This window comes from Anolis carolinensis, unplaced genomic scaffold (genome assembly GCF_035594765.1).
Source record: "Anolis carolinensis isolate JA03-04 unplaced genomic scaffold, rAnoCar3.1.pri scaffold_11, whole genome shotgun sequence".
In the NCBI taxonomy this organism is placed as follows: Eukaryota; Metazoa; Chordata; class Lepidosauria; order Squamata; family Dactyloidae; genus Anolis; species Anolis carolinensis.
Genome location: NW_026943822.1, coordinates 7,781,156 through 7,801,075, shown reverse-complemented (window position 1 = coordinate 7,801,075; position 19,920 = coordinate 7,781,156). Strand labels below are relative to the sequence as shown.

Genomic DNA, 19,920 nt, shown 5'->3' with positions numbered 1-19,920 from the left:
GTCCCCCGTTGGAGGCACAATTGCCACTTTTTAATGGTGCATTCAAACTTCCACAGAAGCAACTTGTGTGCGGCCGGACAATGAACAAGACTGAGAACCACTTCACACTCCACAATGGCCCAGAAGTTCTAAGTAAACCCTATTTTTCTCCCCTTTTGGGCAAAGTCACCCTTTGCCAGTCCTCCCTTTATCCCTTATTGTAAGTGGGCCTGGTTTGTCTGCCTTGGATTCAAATGAAGTGTTTGGCATGGACAGTGAGTACCTGCGGCCCCGCTGTCAAAACGTCACTCCCGCTTCTCATAACGCAAGCCCTCATCGCCCCTTCTCTCTCGATATACACACACTGCAATTGTGGGGATTATTTTTTCCCTCCTCCTTTGCTTTTCCTCCATAGGAACAAGTGGGGTTGGGTTTGGGAGAGAAAAGAGCTGCAGTCAAAAGAGCGTCTCGTAATTATGCACCGCGGCAAAGAAATGCATTATTTGTCCGTCCCTTCCAGCCCCAGAGCTATTATTGTCACTGGCAGGAGGCCAGAGTTATGCAGCGATTCTATGCGCTGACACACTGCTGCCGGGTTCTTTTATTTTTTTTACACAAACCCAAACACAAAGCACTGCAAAATAACACATACATATAAACACTGAAACATCCTAAAGATATCTTTTCTGGATCATATAGAGTCGAGCTCCCAATGGCTCCCAAAGGCTGGAAGAGGTTTCAGAATACCGTTTCCATCATCCTCAGCCACTGTGGGGACAATAGTTGTAATCCAAAAAGGTCTGACAGCTGTGCCATCTTGAAAAACTAAGTACTGTATATACTCGAGTATAAGCCTAGTTTTTTAGCCCTTTTTTTAAGACTGAAAAAGCCTCCCTTGTCTTATATTCGGGTGAGGGTCCTGGTTGGCTTATATTTGGGTCAGCTTATACTCAAGAATATATGGTACATTTATTATTTTTCTCTATTATTATTGGCATTATTACATTTATTATTTTTCTCTATTATTGTTGCTACTATTACATTTATTTTACTCTATGATGATGATGATGATGATGATTATTATTATTATTACATTTATTATTTCACTCTGATCTTATTATTATTATTATTGGGACATGAGAGAAGCCTCCCACAAGGATGGTAAAACATCAAAAACATCCGGCGTCCCCTGGGCAACATCCTTGCAGATGGCCAATTCTCACTCCAGAAGCAACTCCAGTTGCTCCTGACATGAGAAAAAAAATTATTGCATTTATTATTTTACTCTATTTATTATTACATGTATTATTTTCCTGTATTTATTATTATTATTACTATTATTATTATTATAGTAGAGTCTCACTTATCCAAGCCTCGTTTATCCAAGTTTCTGGATTATCCAAGCCATTTTTGTAGTCAATGTGTTCAATATATCGTGATATTTTGGTGCTAAATTTGTAAATACAGTAATTACAACATAAAATTGTTGCGTATTGAACTGCTTTTTCTGTCAAATTTGTGGTAAAACATGATGTTTTGGTGCTTAATTTGTAACATCATAACCTAATTTGATGTTTAATAGGCTTTTCCGTAATCCCTCCTTATTATCCAAGATATTCGTTTATCCAAGCTTCTGCCAGCCTGTTTAGACAGTCGGATTGATGAAAAACAACAGGAAAAACTCAGCCGCTATCAGGACCTCGAGATTGAACTTCAGAAACCAGTGCAGGTGGTCCCGGTGGTGATGGGCACACTGGGTGCCATGCCAAAAGATCTCAGCTGGCATTTGGAAACAATAGACATTGACAAAATCAAAGTCTGCCAACTGCAAAAGGCCACTCTACTAAGATCTGCGAGCACCATCCGAAAATACATCACACAGTCCTAGACACTTGGGAAGTGTTCGACTTGTGATTTTGTGATACGAAATCCAGCATATCTATCTTGTTTGCTGTGTCATAATAAAATAATAATAATAAATTTTTATTTATATACAGCCCTATCTCCTCAGGACGACTCAGAGCGGTTTCCAACATAAAGCAAAACATTCAACTGACCATACAACAACGAGAACATAATAAAAATAATAAGCATAATAAAACAAGAACATGCAATTCAAAACAATCCACACAAGTTAAAAGCAAGGTCCTAGTTGATAACCAGGGGGGCCTAGGGATTAATCCTACTCGAAAACCTGCAGAAACCACCATGTTTTCAGGTCCTTGCAGAAAGAAGACAGTGTAGGGGCTTGCCTGATCAGAGAAACCTCCCAGCTAACATATCCAGGCATCTCCTGGGTAACGTCTCTGTAGACAGCCAATTCTCTCACACCAGAAGCAACTTGCAGTATGTTCTCACTTCATTTCTGACACGATAAAAAAAAAGTTCAAGCAGATCTTCGTAGGAATTAAAGACAAAGTGATAGCAGACTTGAAAGAAGTGGGACAATCATTTACCAAGATTAGGAGTGATACGAAGACGATGGTGCATCTAGTACAAGAGCTGGTGGGAAGAATGATCCTATGCAGAAACTGGTTTCAGCACCACGGAGAGCTATTTAACAACCTCAATGGAAACCTAGAATGGATCCATCCCCAACAAGGGACACACAAACCACTACAGCCTCCAGATGTTGCCGACAACTCCCATGATTCCATAATATAGAGCTATGGTTGTTAAAGTGGTGTTGAACTGCACTGATTCCACAGTGTAGATGTGCCCAAAGTTGTATAGTTGAAGTCCAACCTTTGGCTTTGAGATCTGGCATCCTCTCTGAGCTGATGCTCATTCTGATCTTCCTGCAAAGGAAAAGTCGTGGCTTTCGTTTGACTTGAAACTGGGATTCGTAGCCCTTCCTTCCTTGATTCCTTCCTTCTTTCCTTTCCTTGTTTGTTTCCTTCTCTTCCTTCCTTCCTTCCTTCCTTCCTTCCTTCCTTCCCTCCCTCCTTCCTATCCTTCCCTTTTTCCTTTCCCCTTCCTTCCTTCTTTCCTTCCCTCCTTCCTGTCCTTTTTTTGTTTCCTTCCGTCCTAGCCTTCCTTCCCCCTTCGTTCTTTCCTTCCTTCCTTCCTTCCTTCCTTCCTTCCTTCCTTCCTTCCTTCCTTCCTTCCTATCCTTCCCTTCTTCCTTTCCCCTTCCTTCCTTCTTTCCTTCCCTCCTTCCTGTCCTTTTTTTGTTTCCTTCCATCCTAGCCTTCCTTCCCCCTTCTTTCTTTCTTTCCTTCCTTCCTTCTTTCCTTCCTTCCTTCCCTCCTTCCTATCCTTCCCTTCTTCCTTTCCCCTTCCTTCCTTCTTTCCTTCCTTCCTAGCCTTCCTTCCCCCTTCCTTCTTTCCTTCCTTCCCTCCTTCCTATCCTTTTTTTGTTTCCTTCCTTCCTAGCCTTCCTTCCCCCTTCCTTCCTTCTTTCCTTCCCTCCTTCCTATCCTTTTTTTGTTTCCTTCCGTCCTAGCCTTCCTTCCCCCTTCGTTCTTTCCTTCCTTCCTTCCTTCCTTCCTTCCTTCCTTCCTTCCTTCCTTCTCTTCCTTCCTTCCTTCCCTTTTTCCCTTCCATTTCCTTCCTTCTTTCCTTCCCTCCTTCCTGTCCTTTTTTGTTTCCTTCCATCCTAGCCTTCCTTCCTTCCTTCCCCCTTCGTTCCTTCTTTCCTTCCTATCCTTCCCTTCTTCCTTTCCCCTTCCTTCCTTCTTTCCTTCCCTCCTTCCTATCCTTTTTTTTGTTTCCTTCCATCCTAGCCTTCCTTCCCCCTTCTTTCTTTCTTTCCTTCCTTCCTTCTTTCCCTCCTTCCTATCCTTCCCTTCTTCCTTTCCCCTTCCTTCCTTCTTTCCTTCCTTCCTAGCCTTCCTTCCCCCTTCCTTCTTTCCTTCCTTCCTTCTTTCCTTCCTTCCTTCCTATCCTTCCCCTCTTCCTTTCCCCTTCCTTTCTTCTTTCCTTCCCTCCTTCCTGTCCTTTTTTTTGTTTCCTTCCATCCTAGCCTTCCTTCCCCCTTCTTTCTTTCTTTCCTTCCTTCCTTCTTTCCTTCCTTCCTTCCCTCCTTCCTATCCTTCCCTTCTTCCTTTCCCCTTCCTTCCTTCTTTCCTTCCTTCCTAGCCTTCCTTCCCCCTTCCTTCTTTCCTTCCTTCCCTCCTTCCTATCCTTTTTTTGTTTCCTTCCTTCCTAGCCTTCCTTCCCCCTTCCTTCCTTCTTTCCTTCCCTCCTTCCTATCCTTTTTTTGTTTCCTTCCGTCCTAGCCTTCCTTCCCCCTTCGTTCTTTCCTTCCTTCCTTCCTTCCTTCCTTCCTTCCTTCCTTCCTTCCTTCCTTCCTTCTCTTCCTTCCTTCCTTCCCTTTTTCCTTTCCATTTCCTTCCTTCTTTCCTTCCCTCCTTCCTGTCCTTTTTTGTTTCCTTCCATCCTAGCCTTCCTTCCTTCCTTCCCCCTTCGTTCCTTCTTTCCTTCCTATCCTTCCCTTCTTCCTTTCCCCTTCCTTCCTTCTTTCCTTCCCTCCTTCCTATCCTTTTTTTGTTTCCTTCCGTCCTAGCCTCCCTTCCCCCTTCATTCTTTCCTTCCTTCCTTCCCTCCTTCCTATCTTTTTTTGTTTCCTTCCATCCTAGCCTTCCTTCCCCCTTCTTTCTTTCTTTCCTTCCTTCCTTCCTTCTTTCCTTCCTTCCCTCCTTCCTATCCTTCCCTTTTTCCTTTCCCCTTCCTTCCTTCTTTCCTTCCTAGCCTTCCTTCCCCCTTCCTTCTTTCCTTCCTTCCCTCCTTCCTATCCTTTTTTTGTTTCCTTCCGTCCTAGTCTTCCTTCCCTCCTTCCTTCCCCCCTTCATTCTTTCTTTCCCCCTTCGTTCTTTCTTTCTTTCTTTCTTTCTTTCTTTCCTTCCCTCTTTCCTATCCTTTTTTGTTTCCTTCCGTCCTAGCCTTCCTATCCTCCTTCCTTACCCCCTTTCTTTCTTTCTTTCCTTCCTTCCTTTCCTCCTTCCTTCCTTCCCCCTTCGTCTTTCTTTCCTTCCTTCTTTCCTTCCCTCCTTCATATCCTTTTTTGTTTCCTTCCGTCCTAGTCTTCCTTCCCTCCTTCCTTCCCCCTTTCTTTCTTTCTTTCTTTCTTTCTTTCTTTCTTTCTTTCTTTCTTTCTTTCTTTCCTTCCTTCCTTCCTTCCTTCCTTCCTTCCTTCCCATCCTTTTTTGTTTCCTTCCTTCCTAGCCTTCCTTCCCCCCTTCCCCTTCTTTCCTTCCATTCATTTGTCTTCCTTTGTCAGTTACCGCTTGCTCTGCCTTTCCTTCAGGCTGTATTTTACTCACACAAACCTCATTGCCATCCCTTGCTCTCTGGCCTGGCGATGAACTTGTTGCCATGGCAGGGGTTTAAGTATGCGCCGCAATGCTTCCAATGGGCTTCCAAAGCCACACTGGCTTTCAGGAAAACCCCATCAAAAGCTTATTTCTCACCATAAGCAGAAACCGGGTCCAGTATCACTGCCTTTCCCAAAGAGGAGTGGCCAAAGCATGAGCTTTAGACCCACACTTTGTGGACCCCAACAGTTCTCTAAACACTCAAACCTAAAATACATGGAAAAAATAGGAGGGCGGGAGGGATCGAATCTGTGGTTCCTATTTTATGTTATTGAAGGTAAAGGTTTTCCCCTGACATTAAGTCCAGTCCTGTTTGGGGGTTGGTGCTCATCTCCATTTCTAAGCCAAAGAGCTGGCGTTGTCCATAGACACCTCCAATGTCATGTGGCCGGCATGACTGCATGGAGTGCTGTTACCTTCCCGCTGGAGTGGTAACTACTGATCTACTCACATTTGCATGTTTTTGAACTGCTACGTTGGCAGAAGCTGGGGCTAACAGCAGGTGCTCACTCCACTCTCTGGATTCGAACCTGTGACCTTTCAGTCCACAAGTTACTGTAGAGGGTGATTAAAATGTCACTCAAATGGTGTTGCAAAAGAAAAACTTGCATAAGAACGTAAAACGGTCCCAAAAGGGCAAAAAAAAAAAAGAATTGAATATGTATCTCTTAAGGGGTTTTAGAGCTCGATGGTATTTGTGGAGTGATCGTTTGGAAATAACGTTCAGCCTTTGCTGCCAAAGAGTCACCAAACGACGGATGCAAGCAATCCATGACACAGAGACAATGGCAAGTAGTATCAAACTGCATTGATTCCACAGTGCAGATGTCAAACACTTCTTGGAAAGCCTCAGCTTTTGACAAAGTGACCAGTTGCTCCAAAATAAAGTTTAGCTAAAGTACGGTAAAGGTTTCCCCTGACGTTAAGTCCAGTCATGTCTGACTCTGGGGGTTGGTGTTCATCTCCATTTCTAAGCCGAAGAGCTGGCGTTGTCCGCAGACAACTCCAAGGTCATGTGGCCGGCATGACTGCATGGAGTGCCGTTACCTTCCCTATTGATCTACTCATATGTGCATGTTTTGAACTGCTAGGTTGGCAGAAGCTGGAATTAACAGCGGTCGCTCACTCAGCTCCCGGGATTTGAATCTGGGACCTTTCGGTCTGCAAGTTCAGCAGCTCAGCGCTTTAACACACTTTGCCACTGGGCAAAGTCTAGCTACAGTGCTTAAAAATTGGGGAGCAAAGGCACATTCGAAAAGAGGAAAGAATTCTTTGGAGAAGGGATTTTTGTCTTCATTCCCTGGAACAAGATGCCTAGAAGATTGCATCATGCCAGACTGTCTCTGAATGCAAAGAAGTGAGAATCTTAAGGGAGCCGAAGGAACACATTCCCATCTTGCTAGAAAAGTACACAAAGCCTTCAAAGACTTGCCTTCAATGGTCAACCCAGAAGAAAGAAGAAGAGAGGGGGCTCATGAGCAATACTGGGCTGTTCGCAATGGAAATACTGATTTTAAAAAGAAAATAATCTCAGAATTCGCTGTAATGTGGACAGACAGACAGGCACTTGGCTTGACATTTCTTGACCTTGTACCAAATGATAACATCCATCAAAGACTAGGAATAAAAGCAACCAGCAAGAAAATGCAAGAAGCAAGGCTGTGGTGGTACAGCCACATCAGTTGAAGGGAAATGTTGACAAGCTGGAAAGTGTCCAGAGGAGGGCGACTAAAATGATCAAGGGTCTGGAGTACAAGCCCTATGAGGAGCGGCTTAAAGAGCTGGGTATGTTTAGGCTGCAGAAGAGAAGGCTGAGAGGAGACATGATAGCCATGTACAAATACGTGAAGGGAAGTCATAGGGAGGAGGGAGCAAGCTTGTTTTCTGCTGCCCTGCAGACTAGGACACAAGGGAACAAGGGCTTCAAAGTACAGGAAAGGAGATTCCACCTGAACATCCGGAAGAACTTCCTGACTGTGAGAGCTGTTTGGCAGTGGAACTTTCTGCCCCAGACTGTGGTGGAGGCTCTTTCTTTGGAGGCTTTTAAGCAGAGGCTGGATGGCCATCTATCGGGGGTGCTTTGAATGAGATTTTCCTGCTTCTTGCAGGGGGTTGGACTGGATGGCCCATGAGGTCTCTTCCAACTCTACGATTCTATGATTCTATGAGAAGATAACCAACAGCACTGCTTTTGGAGATTACAGGACGACCATGACAAAGGCCAAAGAAAAGCTGGATGGACACCATCAACAAAGACATGTGTGCTGCCAACCAGAGACTTGAGAATGCTCAAAACAATGCCCTGGGGAAACTACAGTCACAATGCTATGAGCCAGTGCGGACCTTAAGATCTTCCGGGGAGGTTCTTCTCGCGCTCCCACCACCGTCTCAAGTGCGGCTGGTGGGACGAGGGAACGAGCCTTCTCGGCAGTGGCCCCCGACTCTGGAATGCACTGCCAAAAGAGATCAGGCAATCCCCTACATTATCCAATTTCCGTAAGGAACTGAAGACCTGGTGGTGTCGGCAGGTTTTTGAGTAATTACATTGGACTACCACCGATTTCTGGGCCTGAATATATTGCACAAGATTTCCCTAGCCTAAAATGATACATTTTAATATATTGAGTTTATGGTTCCCGTCCCCTTGATCTGGTCATGTAAGTGTGATTTATTGTTATAATTGTATTATTTTACTTTGTTTAATAATGTGTATTATGTTATGTAATGTTTGTGTTTGCTTTTATGACTGTAAACTGCCCTGAGTCCCATCCGGGAGATAGGGCGGTATATAAATAAAGTTTTTATTATTATTATTATTATTATTATTATTATTATTATTATTATTATTATTATTAATGCTAACCTCTCCATTGGGAAAACAGCTTGAGGAGGAGGAGGAGGATCCATAGAAATCTCAGAAAGTACAGTCTCTGCTGGACTCTCTTCACCAATGCTGCCCCAGGTTAGATCCTCCTTCACAGTGAAACCCAGGAACTTAAAACTGGCCACCCTGGTCTCCATTTATGACCAAAGGCTGGATTTCTGGTCTGCTCTTTCTATTGTCCACTATGAGCTCCTTGGTCTTATCGATGTTAAGAACTAGATGATTGTCCCTGCACCACAAGAGCAGCCGAAATCTTGCTTTGCACATTTATTGTTAATATTTTCAAAAGGAGGCAGCAATGCCGGAGGTGTAACCAATCTCCTCTAGAACCCTCCCTGCCTTTGTGTGCAGTGAAAACAAAAATCCTTCTTCTTCTTTGGGCCTCTGGTCGCAGTGAAATCATTCTAGTCGCCTCCCGCGGCCATTGTTCCCTTCCTGTGATGTGTGAAAACGGAGCCATTGAGCTCAGTGACAACCTCCAGCATCAAAGGGATGGGAAAGGAGGGAGGAGGAGGAGGGGGAGGAGGAGGGGGAGGAGGAGAGGGGAAAGGAGGAGAGCGGGAAAGCTCTCGGCCTTGACAAAGAGCTGTTGCCTCTTTTGAGAAAGTCGCCAGCCCTTTGAAAGTACCCCAAACTTATCTCTGGAGGAGAAAAAAAAGCAAGTTGGATAGGAAAGTATAGCCCTTCTATAGCACAGGGTGGAAACTAGTTTTATAACTCTTGCCTTATTAAGACAAGGACAAAATCCAAGCAATGTGTTGGTTTTGGTGCTCATATAGGGTGCATCCACACTGTAGAATGAATATGGTTTGATCCCATTTGAACTTCCATGGCTTAATGCTATAGAATCATGGGAGTTGTAGTCTGGAGAGATACCAGCACTCTTGGTTAGAGAAGACTGCAGACCTTGGAAAACTACAACTCCAGTCATTCCATAGCAATGAGCCATAGCAGTTCAAGGGTCCTAAAACTCAAAGTATGTAGGTATGTATGTATATTGGAGCCTCTGGTGGCTCAGTGTGTTAAAGCACTGAGCTGCTGAACTTGCAGATCAAAAGGTCCCAGGTTCAAATCCTGGGAGTGGAGTGAGTGCCCGCTGTTAGCTCCAGCTTCTGCCAACCTAGCAGTTCGAAAACATGCCAATGTGAGTAGCTCAATAGGTACCGCTCCGGCGGGAAGGTAACGGCTTCCATGCAGTCATGCCGTCCACATGACCTTGGAGGTGTCTACGGACAATGCCGGCTCTTCAGCTTAGAAATGGAGATGAGCACCAACCCCCAGAGTCGGACACGACTGGATTTAACGTTTTAACGATTTAAGGGGAAACCTTTACCTTTACCTATGTATATTTGTCCCCACCATGGCTGTTGTTAGGTGAAGTGGCCCTTGGTGATATCACTGGACGGGCTGTTTCTGGGTGAAGTGGCCCTGAGAATGAAAGGAGAGGAAGGAGCCACCAAGAGAGCCATGTTTCTCTGGAGACATTGTGAAGTAGGCCCTCTCAGAGCTGAAGAAGGGGCAAGGGGATGGAAAAGAAAGAAGTAAAGGAAAAGAAAGGGAAGGAAAGAAAAGAGGGGAAAGTATGAGGGAAGGAAAGAAAGTGAAAGAAGAGATGAAAGCAGCAGAGAGACAGCTCCTCTGACCCAGGAAATGCCAGGATTTTTTTTTTCCTAGAGAAGGTTCTCCAATGCCTTCCTTGGTGAGGAAGACACAGCCTTGAATAACCCATTCTGCGTGGCCACCTCACTCATTCCTGTTCGGATGGAAGAAACCTGCAATGCCCCAGGAAAAAGCCTGGCTCCATTTGCCTCCCTGCTTTCGGGGTTCAACTCTCTTTTGGGTTCTCTCCCATGTTCTTATAGCACTTTTAACTTCCTCCATGTTTACAAGTCTCAGTGCACTTTGATCAGCCCATCCTTATGTTTTATTGCTGTGCTTTAACTTTGTCTTATTAATGGTTTGATTTAATCATATGTTTTAATTTTTCATTTGTGCGTTTTCGGTGTCTTTGTATGTATACTTGTTTTGCATCTGTAAGCCGCCCTGAGTCCCTGCGGGGAGATAGAGGCGGGGTACAAGAATATAATTATTATTATATAAAAATTATAAAGCAAAAAAAGCCGGAGGGTGCCGAAGGAGAGGAAAGGATGGGTCCAGAGAAAGTCGGTGCCACTTGTGCCTCGGCTGGGAGGCTCTTAAGGATGCCGGCCCTGCAAAAGCCTAGCAATCCCTCTCCAGAATCCATCACCATCTCCCAGGCTCCTGCAAAGCAGGCAGCCTCTTGCTTCTTTTTTTCCAGCAGTGCTTCATTCAAGCTGCTACACAAAGAGGAACAATGGGCACAGGCGAAAGGGGAGCCCGCTTTGAGCGGCGCTGAAGAGGCCATCTGCTCCAGCCGTCACGGCCGAGGCTGGGAACCGGGACGGTCCCAGGTTCAGACGGAAGCCTAGCCACTTAGCAAGCCAGCCGGGGACCGAGGCACAGCTGACCACCCCGCCCCCTCTCGCCCCATTTGGAACAACCAAGACGGCTGCTTTTATTAAAACTCAGACTGAAACAGGGTCAAGTTGAAAGCCCCTCCCTGTCTTGAAGCAGGAGATGCTACAGAGAGAGGATTGTCATCACACTAACATTAGCTTCAGCATCATCACCATTATGACCACCACCACCATCACTATCAACATCACAATTATCACCCTCATCACCATTATTATTATTATTATTATTATTATTATTATTGTCGCTATCATCACAACCAACACAATCACTATAATCATCATCACCATCATCACCAACATCATAATTATCACCATTACCAACATCACCCTCATCACCATCATCATCATCATTATTATTGTCGCTTTCACCACCACCACCACCACCATCACTATCATCATCACCAACATCATAATTATCACCATTACCAACATTACAATTATCACCCTCATCACCATCATCATCATTATTGTCGCTATCATCACCACCACCACCATCGCTATCATCATCATCATCACCAACATCATAATTATCACCATTACCAACATCACAATTATCACCCTCATCACCATAATCATCATCATCATCATTATTATTATTGTCGCTATTATCACCACCATCACTATCATCATCATCATCACCAACATCATAATTATCACCATTACCAACATCACAATTATCACTCTCATCACCCTCATCATCATCATCATCATTATTGTCGCTATCATCACCACCACCATCACTATCATCATCACCATCATCACCAACATCACAATTATCACCCTCACCATCATCACCATCACCCCATCATCATCACAATTATCATCAACATCACCATAATCAACACCACCACCACCATCACCACCAACATCACAATTATCACTCCCATTATCATCACCATCACCCTCATCATCACCACCACCATATCATCATCACCACCATCATCAGCGCCAACATCACAAATATCGCTATCATCACAATCACCATCATCCTCATCATCACCACCATTATTACCATCATCATCACCATTATTATCATCACCATCACCACACCATCATCATCATCACCCCCACTTTTCTCTCCTGATTGTGTCCCAAGGCTAATAGTTCTGTTCTCCAAAGGCCTGGCAGACATTGTTTGGTAATGTCATACTCAGAGAATTCGCTGCCAAAGAGTTCTAACATAAAGGAGACTGGAACTACAATTCCCATCTTTTGGAATCCCTCTGTTAAATGGCTCTGAAAGTGGTTCCTGATGGCAAATAGCAGACATGGCTACCTTCTTCATGGGTACCTTCTATTTTAATATGCTGCTGAAATCTGCTCCGGTTTTTGATCCAAATTTTAAAGGAAAACACCAGGAGTAGTTTTCAGCACTTTGGATAGCTCCCTTAAAGTAATGCAGTCAGCCCTACATAATTGCTGAGGTCAGGGGAGGAAATATGATCATTGTTTTAGAAAACAAGTACTTTTTTCACCTAAGAGAACATCTGTCTGGAGATCTCTACTGTGACTCTATAGTCAACCTCTGCCAGAAGTTGACCACAGAGATGATGATGACGGCAACAATATTATTTATTTCTTACCCGCCTCTGCTCAAGGCAAGGTACAACATAGTTAAGACACATAGATGAAAACATAAAACATATTTTGGAAGACGTAAAATCGGTGTAACGAAGTGTGATTTTTTATTTACAGATGCCATGTTTAACTGTGTTTTAAAAGGGTTAATATTTCAGTTACTCTGCACCATGAGTTGGTTGCCATAGAGAAGGGGGCGGAGCCAACTGGTTTAGCTGAAGAAAGAGTAGAATTTGGAGGGAAACTCAGTGTGTGGTCAGAGAACCACAGGGAAGGTTGAATTTAGTATGGGCTCTGGTGAAGCTCAGGGAAGGCTGATCCTAAGTTAGGGGATCAGGGATAAAATAAGTTTGGTGACTTATTTTAAGGTAGTCTGTAATTGGAGGAATTGCAGTTAGGAATGATTCTCAGTTGGAGAATCAGGGTGGCTCAAAGGTTGGATTTTGAGTCAAGTCTAAAATAAGTTTGGTGACTTATTTTAAGGTAGTCTGTTTCCAGATAAGAAACAGATAGTCTGTGACTGAAATCACTGGGTGACTGCAGTTTTAGGCAGTGGAGAAAGAAGTGACATTTTAGGAAGTTTGAATCACCTCAATATAGCTTTGCAACTGTTCAGTAACGTGCCTCAAACAAGAAGAAAAGTTATTGTAACCATCAAGCTTGTGCCTAAATAAATTTTTCCTTCAAACATCTCAGTCTCTGTCATATACACATATTCATCAAGAATAAACAACAACAAGAAAGAAAAACCAAGATTTAAAAGTCTCCTCTAAGTAACTAGTGGCTACGTATTCCTATAGTGGTGGCAAGAATTGATGATCTCCTTGACATTTGGTGGCAGCATTATAAAACCTCTATAATTTGGTGGCAGCTTTTAAATAAAACATCTTTAATAACTGGTGGAAGTGGATATAAAATATAGAATAATTAATTAATGAAAACAACCTCCATCTCCACAGATGATGATGACGGTGACAATTTTATTTATTTCTTACTCACCTCTCCTCAAGGCAAAGTACAACATAGTTAAAACACATAGATGAAAACATAAAACATATTTTGGAAGACGTAAACATCGGATTCAAAGACATGCGAGTTGTGCTGGAGGAACTAGAGAATCCTATAGAGACCATGTCAATAAAATACTACAGGGACTATCAACAGAAGATGGAGGAGAAGGAAAAAGAGGAAGATGAACAACAACAACAACAAGAAGATTATTTGCCAAGTTCAACCAAAGCCAACAAGGCAAACTTACTTGCAGCCTGGATCCTGGCCTTGCGGCTCACCACCAACCCAAAGCGATTCCGGGCCATGCAGTCATACTCGGCCTCATCGGAAGACCCATCGTCCTTCAGCTTCTGGAAGTGGGCCAAGTAGAGTGAGCCGTTTGCAAGCGTGAAGGAGCCCTCGCTGTCCGCCATCGGCAGCCCATTCTTGCGCCAGGTGATGCTGACAGGGGGGATGCCTTCCACCCGGCAATCCAAGGCCAGGGGCTGCTCCTGGACCGCCGTGTGGTCACTGGGCTCTAAGGTGAAGGCAAGCTCCGTTGAACGGCCAAGGCCTGGAAAACAGAGGCAGGAAAGATTTATTCCAATGGGCATGCAGTTAAGGTGCAAATGCACTGCAGAATGAAGGCAGTTTGATACCACTTGAAGTGCCATGGCTCAAGGCTATGGAACCCTAGGAGATGGAGTTTGGTGAAGCATTAGCAAAGAAGGCAAAAGACCTTCTTTACCCAAGAGTGCATCTATACCGCATTCGTCCTACAGTGTGTCTTCCCACTTTGAAATGGGACTCCCATACCTGACGATAGAACCAATGAGGATTACAGTATGTAACACAATTTTTCTTCCGAGGTTATAAATGCCATTCCCTAATTGGTTCTATCATAAAACATGAGGAAAGTTCATTCAGCTGCACATTTTGCTCTAGTTTTTCAGTGAAAATAATAATAATAATAATAATAATAATAATAATAATAATAATAATAATAATTTATTTATATACCGCCCTATCTCCCGGATGGGACTCAGGGCGGTTTCCAATCATAAAAACATTACATAGCAACATAACACATTATTAAGCAAAGTAAAATAATACAATTATAGCAATAAATAACACTTACATGACCTGATCAAGGGGACGGGAACCATAAACCCAATATATTAAGATGTATCATTTTAGGCTAGAGAAATCTTGTGCAATATATTCAGGCTCAGAAATCAGCGGTATTCCAATGTAATTACTCAAAAGCTCAATGAATATCTCATCGAGGCTCAACCTAGTTTGTGGCAGCCACAAAAACAACTGAGTTTCTGGAGTAGAACAACTACAGTAGAGTCCCGCTTATCCAACCTTCGCTTATCCAATGTTCTGTATTATCCAACGCAGTTTGCCATTTAGTAGTCAATGTTTTTGTAGTCAGATTTTCAATACATTGCGAAGTTTGGGTGCTAAATTCGTAAATACAGTAATTATTACATAACGTTATCATGTACTGAACTGCTTTTTCTGTTGTAAAACATAATATTTTGGTGTTTAATTTGTAAAATCATAACATAATTTGATGTTTCATGGGCTTTTCCTTAATCCCTCCTTATTATCCAACATTTTCGCTTATCCAACTTTCTGCCGGTCTGTTTATGTTGGATATGTGAGACTCTACTGTACTTTCAAAGTAAGGACCACACAGTTAAACAGGAAGAGCACTTTCAAACCAGGAACATGATTTTTTTCCCCAATTTTGTTACTTCTTCTTATTGTTATTCTTCTTATTATTATTATTTGTATCCCACTTTTTTCCTCTGAGGGGGAGACTCAAAGCTGCTTACAGTAAAACCAATATGTTACAACAGAAAACCTAAAAAAATAGAAACATTGAAATAGGATTCAATATTAATAGTATTAAAAATACTATTAAAACTATCCTATAATTATGGAACTCCCTGACTTGACTGTTTAGTGGGTTGACTGCTAAATTTGGAACAGGGTTCCACCATGGAAATAATAATAATAATAATAATAATAATAATAATAATAATAATAATAATAATAATACCAAAAGATTTCAGCCAGCATTTGGAAACAATAGACATTGACAAAATTACGATCTGCCAACTGCAAAAGGCCACCCTACTGGGATCTGCGCGCATCATCTGAAAATACATCACACAGTCCTAGACACTTGGGAAGTGTTCGACTTGTGATTTTGTGATACGAAATCCAGCGTATCTATCTTGTTTGCTGTGTCATACAATGTAATAATAATAAAAGCATTGTGTAGTGGTCTAAGAGTGCATCCACACCATAGAATTAATGCAGTTTGATAGCACTTGTGATGGCTTGATGCTATGGAATCCTGGGCATTCCAGTTTTCAAACGACACCTTCTGCGATTCCACAGCATTGAGCTGAGATTAATTGGTCCCTGCTCCACCGCATTCAATGTTTAGGATTGCTAATCTCCCAATTTCAAACCGGAGGAGCTCTCAGAGGTGAAACCAAGCCTGGCAGGACGACGCCTGATGTTTTTAAGATGGTTAATGGGTTAATAAAAGCATCAGACAAAAGCCATGTTTATTCTCAGACGCCACCACTAAATGGAGTCTCTCTCCATTTGGAAAAATTCTGCAGCCTGGCCTTTGACCCCGGGCTCGGTAACCTTTTCTTCCTTTGTCTGCCCCGTCCATCTGCCTCGTCTCAGGTTACACTCCAAGCTGATCCGCTCATAATCCAATTTAAGTTGCCATCTTATAAAGTGAGAGTATTTTTTTAAAACGAAATGCCCCAGCTTCATAAAGAAGGGAGATAAAAAAATTATCTCGACATATAGAACTTTGTGGCATCTTTCTCTTTGATTTTGCACGAGGAGAAAAAAAAAAAAGGAGGAGCGCTGTATGAAAGGAATGCCATTCCTCGCCAAACAGGCTCAGTTTGGATGCCTGGGAGCAATTACCACCAACATTGGCCGGAAGGGGGGCAAAACAATGGAGAGGCCGTTGTAGAGTGTCCCATTTCGCAATCCCGGAGCATGAAGGTCCACTTGCGGAGTAATGCTTTCACTCTGCATCTCAGTCCTTGGGGTGAATGGCAAGGATGAATCCACTGAATGCACAACCCAATCACGGGTCATGTCCTGGGCCCGGTGCTATCCAACATCTTTCTCAATGACTTGGATGATGGAATAGAAGGCACACTTATCCAATTTGCAGATGACACCAATTTGGGAGGGATGGCTAATAACCCAGAGGACAATGATCTGGATCCAAATGACCTTCACAGTACTTCCCAATCTTTTTTATCAGGGACCGCCCTGACCCGGGACCACCCTGGCCAGGAACCACTCTGACCCGGGACCACTCTGACCCAAGATCACCCTGGCCAGGAACCACTCTGACCCGGGACCACTCTGACCCAAGATCACCCTGGCCAGGAACCACTCTGACCCGGGACCACCCTGGCCAGGAACCACTCTGACCCAGGACCACCCTGACCCGGGACCACCCTGACCCGAGACCACTCTGGCCAGGAACCACTCTGACCCGAGACCACCCTGGCCAGGAACCATTCTGACCCGGGACCACTCTGACCCGGGACCACCCTGACCCGGGACCACTCTGGCCAGGGACCACTCTGGCCAGGGACCACTCTGACCCGGGACCACTCTGACCAGGGACCACCCTGATCTGGCCAGGGACCACCATGACCCGGGACCACCCTGACCCGGGACCACCCTGACCCGGGACCACCCTGACCCGGGACCACCCTGGCCAGGGAAGACTCTGGCCAGGGACCACTCTGACCCGGGACCACCCTGATCCGGGACCACTCTGGCCAGGGACCACCATGACCCGGGACCACCATGACCCGGGACCACCCTGACCCGGGACCACCCTGAGCCGGGACCACTCTGACCCGGGACCACCCTGATCCGGGACCACCCTGATCCGGGACCACCCTGACCCAGGACCACTCTGGCCAGGGACCATCCTGACCTGGGGCCGCCCTGACCCGGGGCCGCTCTGACCCGGGACCACTCTGGCCCAGGACCCCTCTCCAACATTAGTACCAAAAGGGTTACAAATCAGTTTTTAGTCAACTTTAGATTTGGTTTGGTTATTTGGGTTGCTGATTCAGAAAATTGCATTGGATTGACCACATCAGCTCTAGTTTCTGATACAGAACATACGCCGTCCATGTTTAAGTCACTTTCCCATAACAACAGGAATAAATAATGTTGTTAGCAGCAAAACAAAACATTCTTTAACTAGGCTTTTTTCCTGCTTGGAGGCATTTCAACAAATGCTGGATGACCATCTGCTGCATGTGCTTTGATGGTGCTTTTCCTGCACCATCAGAAGGTGCAGGCAGAAGGGAGGTTGGACTAGATGACCTTTGGGAATCTCTCCCAACTCTGATTCCCAGGTGTTTTGATTTCAAATACTATTGTCCTAAAGAACAGGGGTCCCTGGGACTTGTCTGTGACAAGACAAGAGTCCTCTTTGGCAGAGAAGGCCGAAGACCTTGCAAAACTACAACTCCCAGGATTCCATAGACTTGAGCCATGGCTTTTCAAGAGGTGCCAAACTGCATTAACGATACAGCGGAGGCTCGTCTGCCATTCCCAACCCCGTTGCTTCCAGTCTTGGGGGGAGGAAAGTCATTTACAGCCATGTTCACTTCCTTTCGCCACGATTTTACGGGCTTGCCGAACACGCGGAAACAATTATTTTTACTCTCCCGCAAAAGGCAAAACTGTCTATATTTCTCCCACACCAGCCCTCTTTTTTTCACAAGCCCTAACTCATAATTTATGAGTTTTTTTAAAACTCTGTAAAACTTAAAAAAAAATATCCAGTAAACTTCAGAGCAGTTGGGGAGACCGAAGCCATTCCGAGGGAGCACAGCCTGACTCATTATTGGGACTTAGTGGATGTTTATGGACCACGGAAAACCTCTCCGGATTGATTTATGGAGCTAATGTAATTTTTTTAAAAGTTGTTCCAAAAGTTTGGGTTTCCTCATCACCTCTAAACCAAAAAGCCAATTGCAATGAGAAACCAAGATGCATTTATAATCCCAAACAACCACTAATATCGTATATACTCATGTATAAATCAAGTGCAAGTTTGGGAGTTAAAATTATGAATTTTCTATGATCTATGGACAAGTCGAGGGTCGTTCCATGGAGATGGAAAAGTAACCAGAGCCACTTCGGTGACAACCTACCCTTTTGCTACTTAAGAGATTTTAAAAGTCCGTAAAAGAAATAGAGAAGATTGATGCTTTTTAAAGATTCTCCTGTGAAGAGGTCTTGCCTTTTAGGCGCATCTACACTGAAGACTTAATGCAGTTTGATACCACTCAAACTCCCATGGCTCAATGCTATGGATTGATATCTTTGTGTGCTATTTTGTAAGCTGCCCTGAGTCCCAATGTAATTTCTGGTCAATACTATGGAATCATGAGAGTTGTAGGTTTACAAAGTCCATTTTTAACTATGAATTCTAAACTCATGTCTTGTGTTCACCTCGGTTCTGTGTATTTTAATATATGTATTTCATAAAAATACACTTTAATATATGTATTTTGAAAAATGTTTTATCATTATGTGTTTTAAACTAAGGAGCCCCCGGTAGCGCAGTGGATTAAACCCTTGTGCCGGCAGGACTTGAAGGTTGGGTTGCTGACCTGAAGGTTGCCGGTTCGAATCCAACCCGGGGAAAGTGCAGATGAGCTCTCTCTGTCAGCTCCAGCTCCATGCAGGGACATGAAAGAAACCTCCCACAAGGATGGTAAAAACATCAAAACATACGGGCATCCCCTGGGCAACGTCCTTGCAGATGGCCAAGTCTCTCACACCAGAAGCGACTTGCAGTTTCTCAAGTCACTCCTGGCACACACAAAAATTAGAAATATGCTTTAATATATGTATTTTGCATAATGTTTTATCATTGTGTTTTTAACTGTGCAAAATACACATAATGTGCCCTGCTTTGAGGCTTGAGTAGAGGCAGGTAAGAAATAAAAATTACTATTATTATTATTATTATTAGGTCTAATACTAATACTATTACAGTAGAGTCTCACTTATCCAAGACTCGCTTATCCAAGGTTCTGGATTATCCAAGCCATTTTTGTAGTCAATGTTTTCAATATATCGTGATGTTTTGGTGCTAAATTCGTAAATACAGTAATTACTACATTACGTTACTGTGTATTGAACTGCTTTTTCTGTTGATTTGTTGTAAAACATGATGTTTTGGTGCTTAATTTGTAAAATCATAACCTAATTTGATGTTTAATAGGCTTTTCCTTAATCCCTCCTTATTACCGAAGATATTCGCTTATCCAAGGTTCTGCCGGCCTGTTTAGCTTGGATAAGTGAGACTCTACTGTATAACATAAATAATGTATTGATTTAGATAGATCTGTTTATAGATTAGTCCACTGTGTTAATGTGGAATTTGTGTATTGGTAGTGTTTAAATGAAATTTGTGTCTTGCCTGTATTGCATACCGATTGCATCATCCAGAGTGTACTATAGTCTGGAAAGAGTTAATTACTAAGAAGCTGTGATGTCCTTGATGTGTGGCTGGAACTGGGGAGTGTCCAGACACAAGTGTGTGCGCATTACTGATTGCATCAGTTATGTTCTGTTCTGA

General features: G+C 43.6%; 1 protein-coding gene across 1 annotated transcript in view; it reads right to left on the bottom strand.

Annotated features, from left to right (window-relative positions):
* Positions 1–19,920, bottom strand: part of igdcc3 (immunoglobulin superfamily DCC subclass member 3) — a 117,747-nt gene that overhangs the window by 83,203 nt on the left and 14,624 nt on the right. The window contains exon 2 of the mRNA XM_062963240.1: positions 13,513–13,818. Coding sequence (XP_062819310.1) covers positions 13,513–13,818 — 306 coding nt within the window. The remainder of the gene's footprint in view (positions 1–13,512; positions 13,819–19,920) is intronic.